The following is a 22,806-nucleotide window of genomic DNA, read 5'->3' as shown; positions in this document are numbered from 1 at the left end:
GTAAAGAGTTTGGGTACTAACCTCATTACAGAATCATGCCTTCATGGATTGTTTGGAGGTCAAATCAAAGCTATTTTTCTATGACTCTACATGGAATCAAAACTAAATTGGTGTAACTTTATAGTAAGTAAACAAAGATACGTCTACAAAATAAGCACAGAATGGAAACTATTGTCTGGTTCATAAAACAACTTTTGGGGAAAAGAACCCAGTCAAAATAGGTGCAATTTGGGTACCCTCACGTTAGCAACTTCACACCTACAAATTGATTTTCATGACCAAAATAGAAAAAAAAGGTACAAACCAAAAAGGCAATAAAATGGTTCGCCAGTGACAGCCTGATACGACCGCAGATGTATATTAAGCTAATAAAGAACATCCAATTTTTTTTTTATGTCAGTTGAAATGAAACATTTTAATTTTGGATCTTTCAAACTTCAATATGAACTAATTCGAAAACCGGTATTAGCTGAACCCAAATATTTCTATCAAGCAGCAGTCTCTTTAAGTTTATATGACAGTCCTTCAGAAATGTTGAAAATATGTACATTTTTTTTTCTCTGGCTTCTCTCATTTGAACTTCTTGGTCACTATTTATGTTTTGCGCCTAAATATGAATAGTAGCACTTTATAGTGACTGAACAGGTCAAACATATACTTTTCAAGAAACAGAAACGAAAAGAACTTGAAACAGCACCAGCCATGCCGGACTATATATAAGAATAAAAACTCAGGTCGGAATAGAAGAGGACGAAAGATACCAGAGGAACAGTCAAACTCATAAATCAAAAATAAACTGACAACGCCATGGCTAAAAATGAAAAAGACAAACAGACAAATAATAGTACACAAGAAACAACAAAATAGCATGGACGATATGTTAGTTATATGTTATTTTGAATAGCGAGGAAAGCTTTGAATAATTCTGCAGATAATTTATCACGATTTTCGGAAGGAAAACAAAAGAATTATTTTTTCCTACAAAATAGCAAAATCTTTAGATTATCAACTAAACGATCCTGTTAAGGGTTCCTTAGACTTAAATGAAAATAAAATACATGATCAATACAATAATCTAAACAGGCTCACTGTAAATTCAAACTCTTCTTTTAACTATCAGAATGATCCCCTTGCTGATTAAATATATATGAGATGTTGGAAACTGGGAATAAAATATGAACAATTTTTTTTTACATACAGTTAATTTGGAAAGTAAGAGGAAAGCGTTGCTTGCAATACAAATAAAAAAAAAACCAGCTACAACTTTAAATAGTCTTGTTATAAAGCTGACAATTAAGGTAGCGCCTTCCTCATATTAACTCATATTATAGATACATATAAGTTATTGCACTCAAAATGAATGTTTATAGTGTTGAAACCTTAGAAAATGTCAAACACCAAATGTATTTCAGCATCTGGTGCATTACAGGGATAAGAGAGATGCGTTTTAATATTTCAAAAATCTATTGCCGACAACCTTAAACTAAAGCATATTTTGAACGTTTCCAAAACATTTGAAAACATGATGTATAATAATTGACTTCATTTGTCCTTCCGTTCGTTTGTTCGTCCGTTTGTCCGTCCGTATGTACCGCACTAGGTTAAATATTTTGGTCAAGGTAGTTTTTTAATGAAGTTGAAGTCCAATCAACTTGAAACTTAGTACACATGTTCCCTATGTTATGATATTTCTAATCTCTAATTTTGACCCCGGTTTCACGGTCCACTGAACATAGAAAATGAAAGTGCGAGTGGGGCATTCGTGTACAATGCACACTTACTTGTTTTTGTCGTATTTGTACAAGTAATGTAATAATTTCATACTTGAACAATTTGATTTTATATGCCGTAAATGTATATTTGGCGTGAATTAAATCTATTGAATCAAGCATTTACTAAAATATTTTTTGGGTCACTGATTTCATATCTGTTCATAACTTGTATAACATATGCCTTATTATATAATTTACAGTTAATGTGTACTCTTTGTCTTTTTTCTACGTTACCTTTAACATATTCCTTTGGATTCTTATATTTACAATGATCAGGAATTTGCATTTATGAACTATATTTAAATACAATTTGTATAGCATTGTTATGTTCATTGAATACATCCTACGCATTATATAACTACTGTTGAATAAATTATTTTAAATAAGTCAAATATTCAATATTCGGACCTGCGCTTCCATATAGTACAAGTAATCAAAAGTCTATGAATATACACTTTGTATAAGCAAGTTACTCTCAAATAAATGGAATTATTAAAACAGTCGATATTTCAAGCAATTGACGAGGAATCTGAAGAACTTGAAGAACTGAGCAAAGAGATATGGCAAAAACCGGAACTTAACTTTGAGGAACATTATGCACACGAAAAACTTACCAATTTCCTTGAAAGTAAAGGTTTCAACGTTACACAGAAATTTGTTTTAGAGACTGGATTTAAAGCTGAGGTAGGCACCGGCAAAAATCAACCAAATATTGCTATAATTTGTGAGTATGATGCGTTACCGGAGATCGGACATGCATGTGGACATAACTTGATTGCTGAAGCTGGTGTTGCTGCTGGTCTTGGAATAAAAGCAGCAATGGAGAAAATGGAAAAACCATGTGGCAGGGTAGGCAATACCGTAATTTGTAGAATAACAGAAAGCAGGGAAAAAAAAAGAAAATACTCGTGTAAAGAGACACATCTTAGTTCATTTTTTTTCTACAAAGAAGTTTACGTCGAACTATCCTACTGCCTTTCGATACATTCATCTTCTTTGAATGTCAATAACTTTGAAATACTAAATCCCTAAAATGTCTTTTAGTGGATTTATTTTTCTAATTTTTCTAATGCATCTTTTATTATTATTAACTTAAAACAAGCTGTCAGTAACTGCGAGTACTCGCAGTTACTGACAGCTTGTTAAAAGTTAATATCTCGTCTATATACCAGATAAAGTGTTTGGTATTACTTTAAAATTTCCTTCTCCGTACTATCTGCATACCCTACAACAAACATTATTTTCCTTTACCTGTGTACAGGCCTGGGGCCATTACATTGCAATGTAATGCATTACATTACAATTACTTTGTGATTCTTCCATTACAATTACAATTACAATTACATTTTTTCTCACATGTAATGCATTATATTACAATTACTTTGCCTGTGTAATGCATTACATTACACATTACTTTTTCAATATAAAAACAAAAAGCATTTCAAAAACAGAGGTATATGGACATATGTATACAGTGTTAGGGACATAGACTTCAAATACTGGTTAATTAATATGTCCATTGCACTTTATCATCATAAGTGGTTTAAATTTGATGCCATTAAGGGAACAGCGATCAGTTCTGTACACCTTTCTGGCAATACTTAAAAGCCTTCCTACAGGAGCTTATGCGTGGGAAATGGCTTAAAGCTTGATAGCTGTATTAACCAAAGAAGAAAGGCACTCTGAATTCGACTTCCATTATTCCAGTGCATTGATTGATTCACATGGCTCAGACAAGTAAATGTCAACATCATGTACTGCACCTTACCTGTGTATATATTCTTTGATTGAGTAGTAGCAGGCATGAAGCTGAAAAAGACACTTTTAAGTTTCTTAGGTGGTTGTGAAAAATAAATAAATTATCATATAATTTTGTTTCTAACATTGATCACCTAATCATTAAGACATCGTTAAGGATTTCAAAGGGATGTAATAAAAGTGTCATTAAAGGATTATTTTGTGAAATGCCTAAGGGTTCTGTGAGGACAAACATAAGTTGAGAAGATTTAATTGCAATAAAAACATTGTGATATTAATTAGGTGAAATAACAACACAGACAGGACCCAAACCACAGTTTGGTTTAAAAATGTTGTTTGATATATTCAATATTTCATTGAAATACATGTAAGGTGTGTATAGAATTATGAAATTTTCATCTTCATATTTTTTTCATTGATCTATATAGTTTTGTTTGATAATTTTTTATATAAGATTTTTCAAAGACCACCAAACACCAAAATATTCCCATATATTAAACAAATATCAGAAACCAAGATCAAAGACTTGATATTTTTTACCATTTTATATTTCTTACCTTAATGTGTGTTTTAAAGATTGGTGTAATTTATTTAAAACAGTAATTAACTGTGACAAAAAATTTATTCCATACTTTCTTTTGTTTTTGTTAATATATTTTTTTTATTATACAATATTCTTCAATTTTATCTATTTTACCAATTTGTAATAAAAAGTAATGTACTGTAATGGAGGCATTACATCAATTTTCAACTAAAGTAATCATTACATTACATGTAATTGTAATGCAGAAAATGTGCATTACAAATTACTTTGCATTACATCCAAAAAAAGTAATATTACAATGCATTACAATTACAAATTACCATTACCCCAGGCCTGCCTGTGTATATTATTGTATATGGTGGCTTTTTGTTCAATTTTTTTTTTAATTGTTTAACATCTCACAGTGGTAACTACTGTTGCCTTTTTTATTCACTCTTTTTTATTGACTTTGTACTTACATTGTATCATACATCACATTTATTCGTTGAGTGTATGTTCACATGTGTTAATATGTCTTTTAATTGAGTAAGACCATTTCAATTGATATTTCATAATGTGTCTATGTTGTGATGTTACATTATTGTTCAGATAAAGTGAAGGTCGGTACCTTTAAAACGTTTAAACCCGATGTATTTGTTTGCATGTGTCATATAAAGTCATAAATGTTCAGTAGTTGTCGTTTGTTAATAAGTGTTTCTCGTTTCTTGTTTTTTTTTTATATAGGTTAGACCTTTGTTTTTTTCGTTTGAATGTTTTTATATTAGTTTTTTTGGGGCCCTTTATAGCTCACGATTTGGGGTGATTCAAGGCTCCGTGTTGAAGACCGTACTTTGACCTTTGATGATTTTTTTTTTATCAATTGTGACTTTGATAAAGAGCTGTCTCATTGGTACTCTTAGCACATCTTCCTTTATCTTCATAGCAATAAATAAAGTAAAAAATCCGAGTTCAATATCAGAAATTAAGCTAAATGACAATGATAATTTAGCAATTTAGATGGTGAGAAGGCAACATCTTAAAATGGATAATTAACAATTGGAAATGACAAAATCCCTTTTATCATAAACTTTGGTATAACGCTTCTCGTTAATTATATAGATGCCAAGATACAGGAAAGGGCTGTGTTGGTTATTGATTCGCATCACGGTGCGGAGCTATTAGTTTCAGTCGACATACTTGCCTTGCTTTGCCGATGTCTTCTGATTTTGCATACGAGTCGGAGTGCCTTTAGACACTTGTCAATAACAAAAAAATCAAGAAAGACATTGACATATTGTAGTCGTCATTTTACTATGAATAAATAAATACTAATAAAATGTGTACGATATATTATTTTTACTTGAATTTTCAGATAACTGTTTTGGGTACCCCTGCAGAGGAAGGAGGGGGAGGGAAAATTGACATGATCAAAGCTGGTGTCTTTGATGATATTGATGTAGCAATGATGGTTCACCCTTCTCCAAAAACTAGCTCTCATGTTTCCCTGACAGCGATTGACAGGTGCGAATCATATTGGTATACATGTTGATCTATTTGACAATTTAAGGAAATACTATATCACGTTATCTTTAATGAATTTCTGTTAAAATGTTAACGAATTTTGCAATATAAAAGCATTCCCATACTAAAACTGGTTATTTATAAGTGCAATGATATTTCAAAACGGCTTTTCAAAAATGCTTTGACCATTTTTCTGAGCAAGATTATCCTTGTGCAGGGTAACAGTTAAGTACATTGGGAAAGCAGCACATGCTGCAGTCTATCCATGGAATGGAGTTAACGCCCTTGATGCGGCGGTATTGTGCTACCAGACGGTGTCCTGTCTAAGGCAACAGATGAAGCCTACATGGAGAGTCCATGGTATGAAAACAATTAGAATTGTAATAGATGTTATTTTAGATTGTTAGTCATAGGAGCATCTAGACTTTGTTATTCATGTAATTCTTTAATTCATTTGTATGTTTCGAAGTAACGTATGCCGTCCATTTTCACTGAACCAGTACACATTTTGGTAAAAAAAAACTATTCGGCTAATAGATTTTTGCTTTTTTTGAAGGGCGATATGCATCATGTGGTATTCAATGACATACCTATTTTACATCTGGCAGAGTTTACCAGAATGATTTTTTCAATACAGCTGAATGGGCGTTACCTTGCATTACACAATTATAAATTTCACAATAAAAGAGAAGAAATAGAGATAACCAGATAACCAAGACTGTTGAACAATTTAATTTTTACAGCGGTTATCATCGTCTTACCTGTAAAATTTAATGTTAATTTGACGATTTAAAAAAAATCGTATATGAAGAATGTTTCATTAATTTCTAAAGCTGTTAGTTCGTAAACACCAAGGACTACAACAGGGTCTTGTCGGGTGTTTCTAGACGTGTTTATTTTCTTCTTATCATTTTAATCTATGGACTTGTCAAACAGAATATTTTTATTTTAGGAATAATAAAAAATGGTGGAATCAAGTCAAATATTATACCAGATTTGTCTGAACTTGAATACTCGTACAGAGCACCAAACAAACAAGAACTAGACCAACTAAAAGTCAAAATGAGATCCTGTTTTGACTCAGCAGCCACAGGCACTGGATGTCAGGTATAGCAAGACACGTATATACACGCATTTAAAGTTTTATATAGCGAATATATTCACTTTTCTTGAAAGTTGATTACATTTTAATGCATTTAGATCTGCATTTGAAATATAATATATAAGATAGTCATATGCAATAACATTGGTTCAATTTGTGCGAGAATTTTTAGGACCATGTAATTTTTTGTTTTGTTTTTCTAAGGGCATTAAAGCCAAAATTTTTTTTTTTTTTTTTTGGTTATATTTATGTAGCTTTTCAATGTCATTTTATAGCATGCTCCCTGTTTAATGAATGTAAAGAACTCAGCTGATTTTCGAAAGAATAAAAACTATATTGAAATTCATTTTTTGTCTTTTGAACATTTCTAGTAATTTAGCTATGTACATGTATTGTTTTTGTGTGTAATAATAAAAAGCAGCAAGATCTACACGTTTAAATACTTAGGTATCCTTATAAAAATGCAAACTTATCCGACAGTTTCATGTACATAACTGTTTAAAACATCGAGTAAAAATGTTCTTACAAAATCTTCTATTCCCTGATTTTATTAAAAAAAAAAATATTTCTCGTTTGAATTGTTTGAATGCATTTTGTCACGTCGTTGCTTTTTATAGGAGAGAAATTTGCAGACTATGGAACCAAACGGAAACAGAAATAAACGAGCAGAAAATTTTAAATTTAAATTTCCCCGGAAAAAGAATCTAAAAAGCTGATCCATTTTTCTTATACGAATTTAAATTTCGTAATAAAGCAATATTATTCATTAAATTGATTTTTCTGCAAAAATAATGATTTCTATATTTTTTTCTGTTGATAACATAAATCAGGTCTTCCGTTTTTGTCCTTTGAATTGTTACACATTTTGTTGTCCCAGGGACTTTTATTACTTGATAAACAATATCAGTTTTGCTCTTAACGTAAAGAAAACACGGTTTTACTTCAAACACAATAGTTTTTTATTATTTGGTTACAGGTGTCATATGATTTTTCAAGCAAGCCTTATTTGAATTTGGTCAGTAATTATCGAATGGCAGACGCCTTTAGGAGTAATGCAGAATCTCTTGGTGTAACATTTGACGCAAAAGAAGACGAAATAGGAGGTTCATCGGATATGGGGAATGTTTCACAAATTGTTCCAAGTATTCATCCACTTTATAACATTGATACGATTCATGGAAATCATACCAAAGATTTTACCACTGCTTCAGGTATGTTAATTTGTTTCTAAAATAAAGAAATGAAATCGTCACAAATTTACATATCCTTATCATCATACAAAATCATACAACCCGATAAGGACATTAATGTTATGAAAAGTTCTTGAGTAAAGCTTTGAAATGCATAAAGTTTTTAAACATCCAATATATATCTAATTTCATTAACCAAAAAATATTACTGGATGTCCTCTCAATGGTCATGTAATTATCTTCAAATAATGTTCCTGGAAAATTGTAGTTTCAGTTTCTGAAATATTTCAATTATCAAATAGTTTCATCAATGTTTTTCTATTTTTTAAAGGGAAGTTAATCAAACGCCATGTTTTAATGAAACTTGTACGATTGTACAATATTATGTAACCTTGATGCTTTTCTAATCCTTAAATGTTTTATTATTTCCAGGTGATCCAAAAGCTCAGTTGCATACTCTGAATCAAGCTAAAGCTATGGCACTAACCTGTCTTGATATTCTAACAGATGAAAACTTATTAAAAGAAATAAGGGATGAATTTGCAGTATTCAAACAAAATTCACAATGAATCAGTGGTTACAAAATAAAATCTCAAAACCTTACAGATTTATGTACACAGATGCATTTGCTTGATTTTGATAACTTTTTAAGTCAAATGTTAAAATTTGCTTTCATGTAATGAGTTAAAAAGACTTATTGGTTGTACTTACAGTAATAATTTTGTCTCAGAAAAGTGGCCAAGCCTCTAAAATATATATATACAAAATTTAGTCCTGGGTATCTATGATGAGTTTATGTACAACCACTGGGTCGATGCCACTGCTGTTGATTTATTTTCCCGAGGGTATCACCAGCCCAGTTGTCAGCACTTTTTTTGTGTTGACATGAATTATCATATGGTTATATTTATGAATTAACTGTTCACAAAATTTAGAATTTTTGAAATACTTTTCTACCTCAGTTATAGATTACCTTAGCTTGAGTTGGCAAAACTTTTAGGAATTTTGGTCCTCATTGGTCTTCAACTTCGTACTTTATTTGGCCTTTTAAACATTTTTTTGGATTCGAGCGTCACTGCTGAGTCTTTTGAAGATGAAGTTTATTAACTGATGTTCAAAACTCGTTAATCGAGTGAAAAGACATGTGAAGATTACAAACAAAAGTTATGGGAATAGCAAAAGGAGCAATACCAGATGTCAGGATGAGCGTCTTCTCCTATGCTTTCCGATCCACACTCGGTCAAAAGTCAAAAACATATTACAGATGATTAGTTGACTTTTGTGTTGTCTAAATATTCAAGGCTGCGAAACATACCGATAGTGGTTTGAAACACAGAAATATTGTACAATCCAACCACTTGCATGATGCTATCGGTGAAACTTACCGAGGGTAGATTTTAACAACCGATTTTCCTCGTATCACTGTTTGGTCATTGTTTATTTAGGGGGTACATCCGTTGTAATGGAGTCTATAACGTGAAAATATAAAAGCGTATTTATTTAGATATGTCAATGGCCATTGATTTATAAGTGGGCATACAAATTCTGCAAAGCTGAAATACGACAAATTGGAAAGTTTAAAAAATCACCTTTGATATAAATTGTTGTTTGGAGTCGCCCATCTGTGTCAAATTCGAGGAAAAGATTAACCCATGAGCAGATTTTCTAGTTTCTGTGGTAATCAAAAACCAATGGTTTACTAGGATACATGCGATGCTAACACGTTTTGAAAAATGGATAATCACAATTATAAACCTGAAAGTTAAATTATAGGAGTTTAAAATATTGTCCTCGAGAATGTTTTAAATGCATTCTGCTAAAAAGTCGACCAGTTATGACGCCGTATCAATACCCGTTGCATTGCCGATTGTCTATTGGAATATCAATCCATCAAACTCAACAAATATGCTGTTGGCCACAATAAATAAACTAATGTTACATAGTATAGATTAAATTAGGATATAGGGTAAACGTCAATATAATAGCAACCAAATATGAATATTCAAAATACAGTTAGATTTAGATAAAAATGAAGTATGCAGCATTTGACAATTGTTTTCTAAATTTTAAGCTACAAATCGCACTAATAGAAAAAATAGCACAGAAACGATATTTACAAGAAAATTAAGGTAAATGAGAAACAGGAATATATATTTAATAAGTTGCTTGTGGGTAACGTTAATCTTCGATGGAATTATGATCAGCATACAAAAGATGGACAACAGATACCAGAGGGACAGTCAAACTCATAAATCGAAAATAAACTGACAACGCCATGGCTAAAAATGAAAAAGACAGAAAAACAATAGTACACATGACACAACATAGAAAACTACAGAATTAGCAACACGAACCCCACCAAACACTAGGGGGGATCTCAGGTGCTCCGGAAGTAGATCCTGTTTCACATATGGCACCTTAAGGTGTATTTGTATTTGTACCTACATTAGTATTATCAATACACAATTATTATTTGATTAAATCTTTTGCATGTCCGTATACTGAAATTTGATGCGACTGTCATACAAGTGAGAGGTTTAGCGCTATAAAACCAGGTTTAATCCACATTTTCTACATTAGAAAATGCCGGTACCAAATCAGGAATATGACAGTTGTTGTCCATTCGTTTGATGTGTTTGTATCATTTGATTTTATCATATGACTAGGACTTTCCGTTTTGATTTTTTTTGTGACTTTACTTTTTGTTATGACTTTAACTTACAAAAAGTTTTTGTAACGAATTTTAAAAAGAAAAACATTGTGTTTGACTATATATGTAATTTGGCGAATCAGTGGACAGAAAATATTTCTAAGCTAAAAAACTTACATTTAAGAGAATATTGCTTATCAAAAACTAAAAGATGTTGATTCACTCGATGATTGATTGGTGTTAAACGCCGTTCTCACCAGTACTGTCATAGTTCATGGCGGTAAGTTTTTTTATTAGTTGAGGATTGCCTGTAGTGAACCATCGAGATTCTAGCTGTTAACCTCAGTGTTGACAGGCTAGTGATACAGTAGTTAGATCTATAAGACCAATCGGCTACAGAAGTCCTCTGTATTTTAAAGAAAATTAGAGATTTTGGGAAATATTTTCTCTTTTATGTTTAAATATGCAATGGGACATATTGTTTTTTTTTACCACACCTAACTTTTTGAGCACACGATAATGCATAACAAAGAAATGTTTTTTTTGCGTTTTAAACCAAGATGTAAAGAAAAAAAAATGCGCGTAATAATTCTTGCTTACCCTAAAAAGTAATAGTTAAAATTGAGAATAGAAATCGGGAATGTGTCAAAGAGACAACAACCCGACCAAATAAAAAAACAACAGCAGAAGGTCACCAACAGGTCTTCAATGTAGCGAGAAATTCCCGCACCCGGAGGCGTTCTTCAGCTGGACCCTAAACAAATATATACTAGTTAAGTGATAATAAACGACATACTAATTTCCAAATTGTACACAAGAAACTAAAATTAAAATAATACAAGACTAACAAAGGCCAGAGGCTCCTGACTTGGGACAGGCGCAAACATACGGCGGGGTTAATAGATATAGGAAGATGTGGTGTGAGTGCCAATGAGACAACTCTCCATCCAAACAACAATTCAAAAATTAAACCATTATAGGTTAAAGTACGCCTTCAACACGGAGCCTTGGCTCACACCGAATAACAAGCTATAAAGGGCCCCAAAATAACTAGTGTAAAACCATTCAAACGGGAAAACCAACGGTCTAATCTATATAAACAAAACGAGAAACGAGAAACACGTATATATTACATAAACAAACGACAACTACTGTACATCAGATTCCTGACTTAGGACAGGTGCAAACATTTGCAGCGGGATTAAACGTTTTAATGGGCCCAAACCTTCTCCCTTTTTCTGAAACAATAGCATAACATCACAACATATAAAAACATACGATAAAATATCAATTGGCAGACTTAACTCAATCAAAAAACGTATGATTACACAATGAACGAATACATTTGATCTGCGATATCTGAATACAAATGCACAGTTAATTCAATATTAGAGACAAACATTCATGACCAAAAGGCTAACAAACAAATTCAAACACACTGAGAAATATTTAACCAATCAATGCTCACTTTAGAAAAAAACCGTTTTTTTATAATCTTGAAGTTTATACAAATGTTGTAAGAATAAGTGAAAAATTGAAGATATTACAAATAATCAAAGCTGGTATACAGCAAAGATCCATATAAATAAAAAATGACAAAAAAGCATTATAAACAGTATCAACAGGTCGAATTAACAAGAAAATACGATTTGAGAGTACTAGCAGTTACTGACAGCTCGTTAAAAGCCAAAACCAATTAATAGTAAAAAATCATGCATCAGAGACTAAAATCGACTAAAACACATCACAGGGATTTAGTATTTTAACGTCATTAATAGTCAAAGAAGACATGACTTGTGCAATGCCAAAAATAAATGTATCGACAGGTAGTAGTATAGTGAAGAGCGACTTCCATAGAAATAAAAGTAAACGTGGCTGTGTCCCCTATACATCTCGCCTCAAAAGATAATGAAATTTAGTTATGTTTTAATTTGCTAATGACAAAATCAATATTAGTGCCAATGTGAACTATATTCAGAGATCTAATTACAATATTGGTACGATAACCCTTACTTATAAGTTTGTTTAAAGGTTCGATGAGTTTACAAGGATCACATAGTGATTTCCTCGCTTTAAGTACAATATTACCATAAAATTTAGGATGAGAAATACCATTTTTAATAAGCTTTCTACAGGTATAGCCAAATTTACTAATTAAATCTTTGTATCTATGAAAGAATTTAGTAAAAGTTTTAAGTAATTTATGGTATCGAAATCCCTGACACAACAATTTACCAGTGATGCATTGATTACGTTCGTTAAAATCTATGACATCAGAAAACACACGGGCAAACCGAACGAGTTGCGATATATAAACACCGTATGATGGAGCCAAAGGCACATCGCCGTCTAAAAAAGGAAAATTAACAATAGGAAATGAAAAATCGTCTCTTTTGTCGTAAATTTTAGTGTGAAGTTTCCCGTTTGAAATTGAAATGTCTAAATCTAGAAAAGGACAACTGCTGCTGTTTATGTTAGATTTAGTTAAAGTAAGTTCGTTTGGGTAAATTTCTGAAGTATATTAAGAGAACTCTGGATTATTCAACGAAAAAATATCATCCAGATAACGGTAGGTATTTTTGAATGTATCAACCAAATGTAACAATGATGGGTCTTTACTGAGTTAAACATGTTTGTGAGATCTCAACCCTCCCCCTTTACCTCTAACCAATGTAGAAAAGTAAACGCATAACAATACGCACATTAAAATTCAGTTCAAGAAAAGTCCGAGTCTGATGTCAGAAGATGTAACCAAAGAAAATAAACAAAATGACAATAATACATAAATAACAACAGACTACTAGCAGTTAACTGACATGCCAGCTCCAGACTTCAATTAAACTGACTGAAGGATTATGATTTTATCATATGAACATCAGGCACAATCCTTCCCGTTAGGGGTTTTGTATCATACCATCATAACATATATGATAAGAACATAACCCGTGACATGCCAACAACTGTTTTTAGAATAAATGTGTTTAGTTCCGACGCAAAGACCTTATCAGTGACTCAATATTAACGCCAACATATGCAATCTTTAATGACTTGACAACAGTATCGTAATTATATCCCCCTTCTAAATAAGTCTATTCAAAGGTTTTGTAAGTTTCTGAGGTGAATACTGACACCTTTGTGCTTTATAAAGAATATTTCCATAAAAAATTGGATGTGAAATACCTGAACGTATAAGAAGTCTGCATGTTGAGCTATATTTACGAATGATGTCTTTATACCGATGATAAAATTTAGTAAATGTTTTGACTAGTTTGTGATATGCAAAACCCTGGTGTAATAATTTTTCAGTAATACATAAATTTCTCTCGTTAAAATCTAAAACATTGTTAACCACGCCGCAATTTTGCGCCTGTCCCAAGTCAGGAGCCTCTGGCCTTTGTTAGTCTTGTATGATTTTAAATTTTAGTTTCTTGTGTATAATTCGGAGTTTAGTATGACGTCCATTATCACTGTACTATTATGCATATTTTAGGGGCCAGCTGAAGGACACCTACGGGTGCGGGAATTCTCGCTACATTGAAGACCCATTGGTTGCCTTCGGCTGTTGTTTGCTCTATGGTCGGGTGGTTGTCGCTTTGACATATTCACCATTTCCTTTCTCAATTTTATTACATACGTGAGCGAATCGTACAAGTTGAGATATATAAACACCGTAAGATGGTGACAAGGGAACGTCACCATCCAAAAACGGATAATTAACGATAGGAAATGAAAAATCATCCCTTTTATCATAAGTTTTAGTATTCAGCTTTCCGTTAGTGATATAGATATCAAGATCGAGGAAAGGGCAGTGGTCATTGTTAGTATTAGCTTTATTTAAAGTAAGTTCACCAGGATAAATTTCATTAATATACATACTGAAGTCGTCATTATTGAGAGCCAAAATAGTTTGATCTGGAGATTAAAAAACCCCACACACCTTCATTAACGAACGAAAATAGTTTCAATTCTGTAATTATATATACCTTCATCAGGAACGCTCAGTCGTAAACATTTAAAATCCACATCGATCAAAAATATGTAGACTCTTTAGGCTCGATAAGACTAAAACGGGACTAAAAGAAATAGTAAAATCATCTTAGGTCAATTGAGGAGTGAGGAAATGGGACCTTATAGTGTAATAGTCTTCCAACCTTTTCACAATGTATTGTAATAACGTTGAGAACTTTATCATTACAACATGATGTTCCATATTTTCACCTTCTTTGAAAGATTAAAGTGTACAGTTAATAAACTTATCTTTACAACTGTATTATATGTATACTACTCGATATTTAAACAATGGAAAACCTGAGACAAGGTGCTTGTTTGGCTATTGATAATGCATCAGAAGAACTGAACAGCATTAGCCAAACATTGTGGAAAAGGCCAGAACTAGGATTGAATGAAATTCATGCTCATACTGTCCTTACGGATTTTCTAGAACAGAAAGGATTTACAGTACACAGAAACTTTATACTAGACACGGCTTTCAAAGCTGAACTAGGATCAACAGATAACGGACCGAACATTGCAGTTATTTGTGAATACGATGCTCTTCCGGAGATTGGTCACGCTTGTGGTCATAATTTGATTGCAGAATCTGGAATTTCTGCAGCCATTGGTGTGCAAGCAGCATTCACACGTTCCGGGACTCCAATAGGAAAAGTATGTATGTTTATTATACAATACAAAAATAACAGCTTTTGACGTTATTTATATAATATATGTATAAATATAAGCACATTTATCTTATTCTGACACATGCCTGCAGGAATTATTTAGTGTGCTTATAAACACAAGAAATACCAAGATCATCGTTTTTGTCGACGGTAATGGTGTCGAGACATTACTTGTTTCCGATTCGGGCAGTCAGTGGTGTATGTATTATTTAAATGCATTTTGGTATGTTTAAAATGATCATCTTCTCCCAGTCGTCTGTTTTTAATCATTTAAGTAAATGTTTGAACGAAGTGCATGGTCATAAAAACGGCAACAGTAGTATACCACTGTTTAAAAGTCATAAATACATCGATTGAGTAAAAAAACAATCCGGGTTACTAAAATCGAGGAAACACATCAACTATAAGAAGAAAACAACCAAACAACAGGTACACTGCAACAACAAAAAACCACGACAAATGCAACACACATACAGAAACGTACTATAAGATAATACCTGCCATTTTCCTGACTTGATACAGAAAAGCTGGAAAGACAAAAATTGGGAGGGGGAGGGGGTTGAACCTGGATGAGCAGACATCTCACCAAAAAACCTTGCATTTTAGATAACTATCTTGGGAACTCCAGATGAAGAAGGATATGGTGGTAAGATAGATTTGATTGAAGCTGGTGCATTCAATGAGATAGATGTAGCCATGATGGTACATCCGTTCCCGAAGACAATTTCAAATGTTGAAATGCTGGCTGTAGATGGGTAAGTCGTATGCTACATTGGATGTATTTCTACTAGTATCTCATATAAGTTTCAGCTTAATAGTTAAAAAAAAACCCAAAAAAACATCGAAGTGATAAAAATAGCCATAAATAGCTGTTCAATACCAGAATAAGAAATATTGACAAGCAACCAAAACAATACTGCAAACCAAACTTTTGTTAATAAAAACTGAAAACACTGGTACAATACAAAAGTTAGCAAAGTATCATGAAATACACATACAGTGTCCATTGTTTAAAACAGAAGTCAACCTATTGTGACTTTAGACGCATGGAGCCATTACCAACTGCAAAATGATACCTAGAATAGTTTGAATTATGAGTAGAAAATTCATATGATTAAGCCATGTTTACTTTAGAGTCACAATCAAATATATAGGAAAAGCAGCTCACGCGGCGGCTTATCCCTGGGAAGGAGTAAATGCACTTGATGCTGCTGTATTATGCTACCAAAATGTTTCCTGCTTGAGACAACAGTTGAAACCAACATGGAGAGTGCACGGTAAATAATAATTAAATTTAGGAATTTTTTTTTTTTAGTCAAGGGATATTAATTTTAGAAGATCTGGTATGAGTGCCAATGAAACAAATCAACACCCAAACCACAATTTTCAAAACTTAATCATTTTAGGTCAAATACTGTCTTTAACACGGAGATTGGCTCACACCGAACAGAAACTGAGAAAGCTTTAAAGGGCTCCATAATCACTATTGAAAATCCTAAAATACAGAGGAAACAATGGTATAATCTATATAAAAAACGAGAAACAAGATACACTAATGAACCACAACAAACAAACAACAACCACTGAACATCAGGTTCCTGACTTGGGACAGGTGTAAACAAATGCAGAGGATGTAAATGTTTTAATAGGCATCAACTTCTACCTTAACCTGAAACAGTAGTGTAGCATAACAACAAAGAATGACATACTATAACATATCAATTAAAATGGCTTAAATATAGAAAAAAATTTGTGACACACACTAAACGAGAACATTTGATTTTGTGATTCAATTAAAATACAAAATTAATATAACAAGGGGTTAAGCTGTAAAACAGAAAGACAATCCCAACCTTGGGTAAAATGCCACACAAAAAAAACCCCGTAAAAATGTGGATAAAAACGATTTTGTTGTAAAAATATTGAGACGAGATATAACAGAAAACTAGTAAACAGTAAAAAACATAAGGCATTACAAATTGCATCAGCAGGTCAAATTAACACGATAGTAGGATTTGAGAGTACTCGCAATTACTTTTTAAATGACATTGTTTATTCCTGATTTGTAACTTTAAAGAAGAAATTGTTTTGAAAAATTTATATACTTGTATCATATAATAAATGAATACATTGAAGACCTGTTGGTGACCTTTTGCTGTTGTTTTATTATAGTCGGGTTGTTGTCTCTTTGACACATTCCCCATTTCCATTCTCAATTTAAAGTTTTTTGAAAGTGTAATGAAATATTGTAAATTTTCAAAGATAAAAGGATTACGTTTTCTATAATGTATAACATCGACCAATTTATGAATCACATACAATGTTATGATAACAAAAACCGTACACAAATGTATATACCTTTTCTTTTGATTATAAGGGGTAATAAAGAATGGAGGAGTCAAGCCAAACATCATACCAGAGTTATCAGAGCTAGAGTTCTACTTCCGAACACCAAGCAGAAAGGAATTGGATGAACTAAGGGACAAAATGAAAGCATGTTTTGAGGCAGCTGCTGTGGCAACATGTTGTCAGGTTCGGCTAAATTCATTTACACATATGATTAAATAGGCCAACATTTTAATATCAAAAGTGGTTCTAAACTAATGTATTTTTTCGTCACATTAATTTAAATAATTGTTATTTTGATGGTATTAGTTATACAGTGTGCAATTGTCCTAATACGAGAATTTTATTGATCCGATAAATTCCGTATTAGGACAATTGAACGCTATGTAACGAATTTATCCTGATTTAGTTATATTGCATATTATTATATTCAAATTCAATACGAGAACAATATTAACCAAAATATTATAGATATTTAATCTAAATCTGTGAAATAAGGGAGATAATTCCAATTGACGTAATAAATACGGGATATAATTCCAATTGACGTAATAAAAAAATGTACTGAAATTTATTAGGACAATATCAGCCGATCAAATTGGGAGAAATTATTCGAAACCAGGATAGTATCATTTATAACCAGATTTATTTTATAGAAGGCATTCGAATTTAAGTATTGTATAGTATAGGAAGTAACCATTTTTTTTATTATAATAAACCAAGAAATCGACATCTGTATACAACGTTTGCTAGTGGTTTTTATCAGCCAGAATAACATCATTGATGTTCATAACCGCGTGTCTCCAAGACAACAATAAGATTTGTGCAATAGAAAGTTCTGGTGAATTTTGTCAAAATTATGACCATGTAGATACATTTCATTTTAAATTATCGTTGTTCTGAATATTTATTTTAGTTTTGTTATAAGAATTGAATGTTTCATTTTATTACCTGAATAAAAAGTCATACACTTACCACGTTAATTCTAAACCAACATAGCTTTATATTTGTATTTGAAAGCTTTTCGCTAAAAAAAAGCTACAAAAGCATATTGTTGCTTCCCATTTCCAGTAGGATACATGTAGGAAGTAAAATACATATACAATATTAGGTCAATGAAAGAAAATTACAAACTTTTTTGTATGAGGCTGAGAAACTGGGGAAGGACGAGGTTCTATCGAGCCCTTTCACAGTTTTGCGCCGAGTACAAAAAAGTTTATATTTTTATGACATTGACCTTATATATTGTTTTTATACTGCAACTTAAACAAACACATTGATAGCTTTTTAAAAAGTAACACAAATGTCAGACTTATTTCCATCTCTTAATGAACCAATTTTGTGGAGAAAGTGTTCCATGATGAAATTGACATTATACAAAATATAGCTATCTTACTATATTTAGGAAATAAACACAACTAGTATAAATTAGTATATTGCTAGGTTCACGTGAAGCAAATAAATTGCCATCAACATATATTTGATTTAAATTGTTATTAGAATTCAGAAACAATATAAATATCTGAATTTGGAGTCGAAGAAACTAACGATTAGCCAGAGTAAGATATCAAAATATCTCTGACAATTTTCCTAACATAGATGGGTGGTATTGACCTACCAATTGCACCCGTTAAACAAACAAAAAAGTGATCAGGTAGGTAAAAAAAACCCAACTAGGACGAAATATACTAGAGGGACATTCAAACTCATAAATCGAACATAAACCAACAACGCCATGGCCAAAAATAGACAAAGACAAACAAAATAGTACATACGACACTTCAATAAAAACCAAGCGGTTCATAAAATAGATTCAGGAACGCTAATTATTACTACTACACACTTAATTTGTGTCATTGTAGAATAATGTTAGAATTAGTAATGTTATCACATTGTAAAACAAATTTCAGGTTGAGTATGAGTTTACAGGAAGACCTTGTCTGAATGTTGTAACCAACAAACGATTAGAAGCCGCTTTTAGGAAAAATGCCGAGTCTTTAGGGGTAAAGTTTGATTCAGCAGAAGGTCAAATTGGAGGATCTACTGATATGGGCAACGTATCCCAAATTGTGCCAAGCATCCACCCGTTTTATGCAATTGGAACATCTTCAGTTAATCATTCAAAAGAATTTGTTTTAGCATCAGGTACATTTAATATAAAGTAAAATCAAACATGGGAGTAAGAAATCTTGTAGAAATTTTCATACAAAAAATTCTTATTCTTATTCTCCATTCCTTATCATGGTTTAAATTCTCGTCCTCAAGTCTACGATGGAGAGTTGCTTTATTGCAAATCAGAAAAAATCTCCTACTTAAGATTATTCCCAATATGAGGGAGTCCGACAAAGTAATTCATTCAATATCATTTTGACGAAAGGAATTATTTCATACTGTAAGAAGAGGGAAATTTGTACAAGGATAATATCCCAGTACTGTAACAATTTGGATTCTAAAAAAGTTTTTTTTTCTATACATTTTTCATTCACAGCTGTTTAAATGAATACACTGTTTCGTCTTATTACTAGGGATGTCAACTCGGTGAAAATTTACTAATCGACTACTCGTTGAATTAACTGAGCGATACTCGGGTACTCGCTCCGTAAAACATTCACAAAATAAAAACACAAAATTATACCATTTTATGTATTGTAAGTCGTTGTCTTATGATCGTAAAAACCCTCAAGATTATTACCTAGGTCAGGATAGAACTAGATTATAGTCCAAGGAATTCTATACTATAATACTTAGCTCATTTACTACATGTACAAATTATTTAAACTGGTAGTAATCTAATCAAGTATTTAATTAGTTATAGATATAGAAAACATATTACTCAAATAACAGAAAATAGTAAAAAAAATCAAACAAATTCAATGAGAATAAAAGGGGTGATAATTATAACTTACTTATCGCGTTAATTATTTCATGAGGGTCGATACAGGGTGTAACGAATTTCTTCTTATTTACAAGAAGTATCTTGTCAATATTTTCTGAGACGTTTTTTAGGTAACTAACGGTTCTTCTGATGAAAATATATGGTCTGAGAGAGGTGGAGACTAAGATTAGCTAAAAGTGTCAGCCTTGGAAAATGCTCTTGTTCATATATATCCGACGTATACCTTAGTTTTGTTTTGATGAATTCTACATGACAGTTAAACATAAACATTCGAATCGTATTCAAATTTTTTAACAAATTTGAACAATGAATAATATATAATGTCCCGGGAGGTGTTCTCTATGAAAATATTTTTTGTTTAAATTTAAGTAAGCAACAACTTTCTAACAGGAGACCGATTAGTCGAGTATCATTTTGGTAATCGATACTCGGTCCTACCGAGCGATACTCGAGTATTCGAGTACCCGTTGACATCCCTACTTATTACCTTTAAACTTAGTCATTATATAACCGTGAGAAGTTGACTCTGTAATAGACAAGTTGTATATTCTAAAAGTCTTACGGGCTTAATCAACTATATCATTATTCAGTCATGTAATCGAGATCATGTTTTATCAGTGTATGATTCAATTTGTTGATGAACTGCTAGTTTGACATGTCAAAAAAACACCTTCAGACAGCAAATTGAACCTTGGACACTTTCTCCATTAGGTACACTCGTCGAAAGCTGTTTATCTGTATCTTATTTATGATCAAGCTTTTGATTTTCTCGCTGCGTTGCAGACCCGTTGGTGACCTTCGTCTTTTATTGGTTGGGTTGTTGTCGCTTTGACATATTCCCTATTTCCATTCTCAATTTTATTTATAGTGAAATGCGAATTATCATTTTATTATTATTGTAACTTATTCCGGAAAATTCACAGTGGTACTTTTTCGGTCATCTTATTTCTCATCATGATTGTCACAAATGTCAGGAATTAAATAAGTGTTCTTACGACTTCCTAAAATAATTACCTTTTTACATCAATACCATTTTATTAAAAGGAAAAGAATCTAAACATTAAAAGTGATTCAAAGGTAAATCATTTGATAGACTGATTCGATTCACAAAAAACGATAGTTAATTTTTTAACCTATAACATGAAATGAAAAAATCCAATTGCACGAAATCGCTATATTTTTATGTATATTTGGCAGTTTCTGGAGGTCATCTCGATAGTTAATAAGATGGCGACGAGACTAAAATACGGACATAATTAAGATATATTATCTAGTTATGCATTGCATTTTTTTTTTTTTTCAGAATTATTGTAATATTGGATAGGTGTTTTATCATGTTACAAATCAAATATGAGCATGATTTTGACAGCCAGTTACCCTTTAAGTCTTGTTTGTACAATGAAACTGTTATACTTTAATTAAAGGTGATCCAAAAGCCCAACTACCAACTCTTACACAAGGAAAGGCAATGGCGTTAACTTGTTTGGAATTGTTTCAAGACAAAGATCTGTTAAAGGAAATCAAAGAAGAATTTGCAGTATTTAAGACGTTGTCAGCAAGAATGGGACAAAACTAACATTATATTCACTTATCTGTTTATACATGTACACTATTAATGTTCGTCCTTCTTACAAATTCCGTAATGATATTTTCTTTGCATTTGGTATATGTTTTGTCTTATGAACCCGAAACGCGCATCTTCCTTCTCAAATATAAGTCTGGTACCCTGATAGCTATTGTAAGAAGTATTTAAATTGAGATGATCTTCATCGGACTAAAACTTGTTATGGTTGTGCTACTCTCTTGTAAACGGTATTGTTCCACAATATTTGTCTGCTATTCTAATGATTACCGTCTTTGTGCTGTAACAAAATTTCGATTTAAGTGAGAGGTTTAGTTAGCTATAAAACCCGGTTTAATCCACCGTTTTCTACATAAGCAAATACCTGTAACTACTCAGGAATATTACAGTTGTTATCCATTCGTTTGATGTGTTTGAGCTTTTGATTTTGCCATTTGATTACAGGCTTTCCGTTTCGAATTTTCCTCTGAGTTCAGCACTTTACGATTTTACTTGTTTCAATGTAAATGCATGTTCGTATTTGCCCTCTTAAAACTTTTATATTGTATTTGTAACTGTCGACATTCTTATTGTTTGTTTCCCGTAAACCTGTTTCTTGTCTGACACTTACATTTCTGTTATGGTTGATCAACCAATTCTATCAACATACCGGAACTAACGAAACTGTCATTTAAGCGGAAGGTTAAGCTAGCAATAAAATCATAATTTTTTTTCGCCGGGAAATGCCTGTATCAAATAAGCAATTTGAAAGCTTTTATTCACCTGTTCCATTGATTGATAACTTTGA

At 32.1% G+C, this 22,806-nt stretch overlaps 2 protein-coding genes across 2 annotated transcripts; both read left to right on the top strand.

The window, feature by feature from the left end:
- The first annotated feature begins 2,140 nt into the window (after positions 1 to 2,140).
- Positions 2,141 to 8,600, top strand: LOC134687139 (xaa-Arg dipeptidase-like). The gene is made up of 6 exons (XM_063547160.1): positions 2,141 to 2,621; positions 5,426 to 5,574; positions 5,792 to 5,934; positions 6,527 to 6,681; positions 7,653 to 7,887; positions 8,299 to 8,600. Exons 1-6 carry the CDS (start codon positions 2,256 to 2,258, stop codon positions 8,433 to 8,435), a joined length of 1,185 nt encoding a protein of 394 aa, XP_063403230.1. The 5' UTR covers positions 2,141 to 2,255; the 3' UTR covers positions 8,436 to 8,600.
- A 6,195-nt stretch (positions 8,601 to 14,795) lies between these two features.
- LOC134686136 (peptidase M20 domain-containing protein 2-like) lies at positions 14,796 to 22,236 on the top strand. The gene is made up of 6 exons (XM_063545809.1): positions 14,796 to 15,181; positions 15,802 to 15,950; positions 16,330 to 16,472; positions 17,573 to 17,727; positions 19,452 to 19,686; positions 21,862 to 22,236. Exons 1-6 carry the CDS (start codon positions 14,816 to 14,818, stop codon positions 22,011 to 22,013), a joined length of 1,200 nt encoding a protein of 399 aa, XP_063401879.1. The 5' UTR covers positions 14,796 to 14,815; the 3' UTR covers positions 22,014 to 22,236.
- Positions 22,237 to 22,806: the final 570 nt, after the last annotated feature.

The sequence above is a fragment of the Mytilus trossulus genome, chromosome 10 (assembly GCF_036588685.1).
Source record: "Mytilus trossulus isolate FHL-02 chromosome 10, PNRI_Mtr1.1.1.hap1, whole genome shotgun sequence".
NCBI lineage: Eukaryota > Metazoa > Mollusca > Bivalvia > Mytilida > Mytilidae > Mytilus > Mytilus trossulus.
Note: the sequence above shows the minus strand (reverse complement) of the source record. Positions and strands in the feature narration are given on the sequence as shown.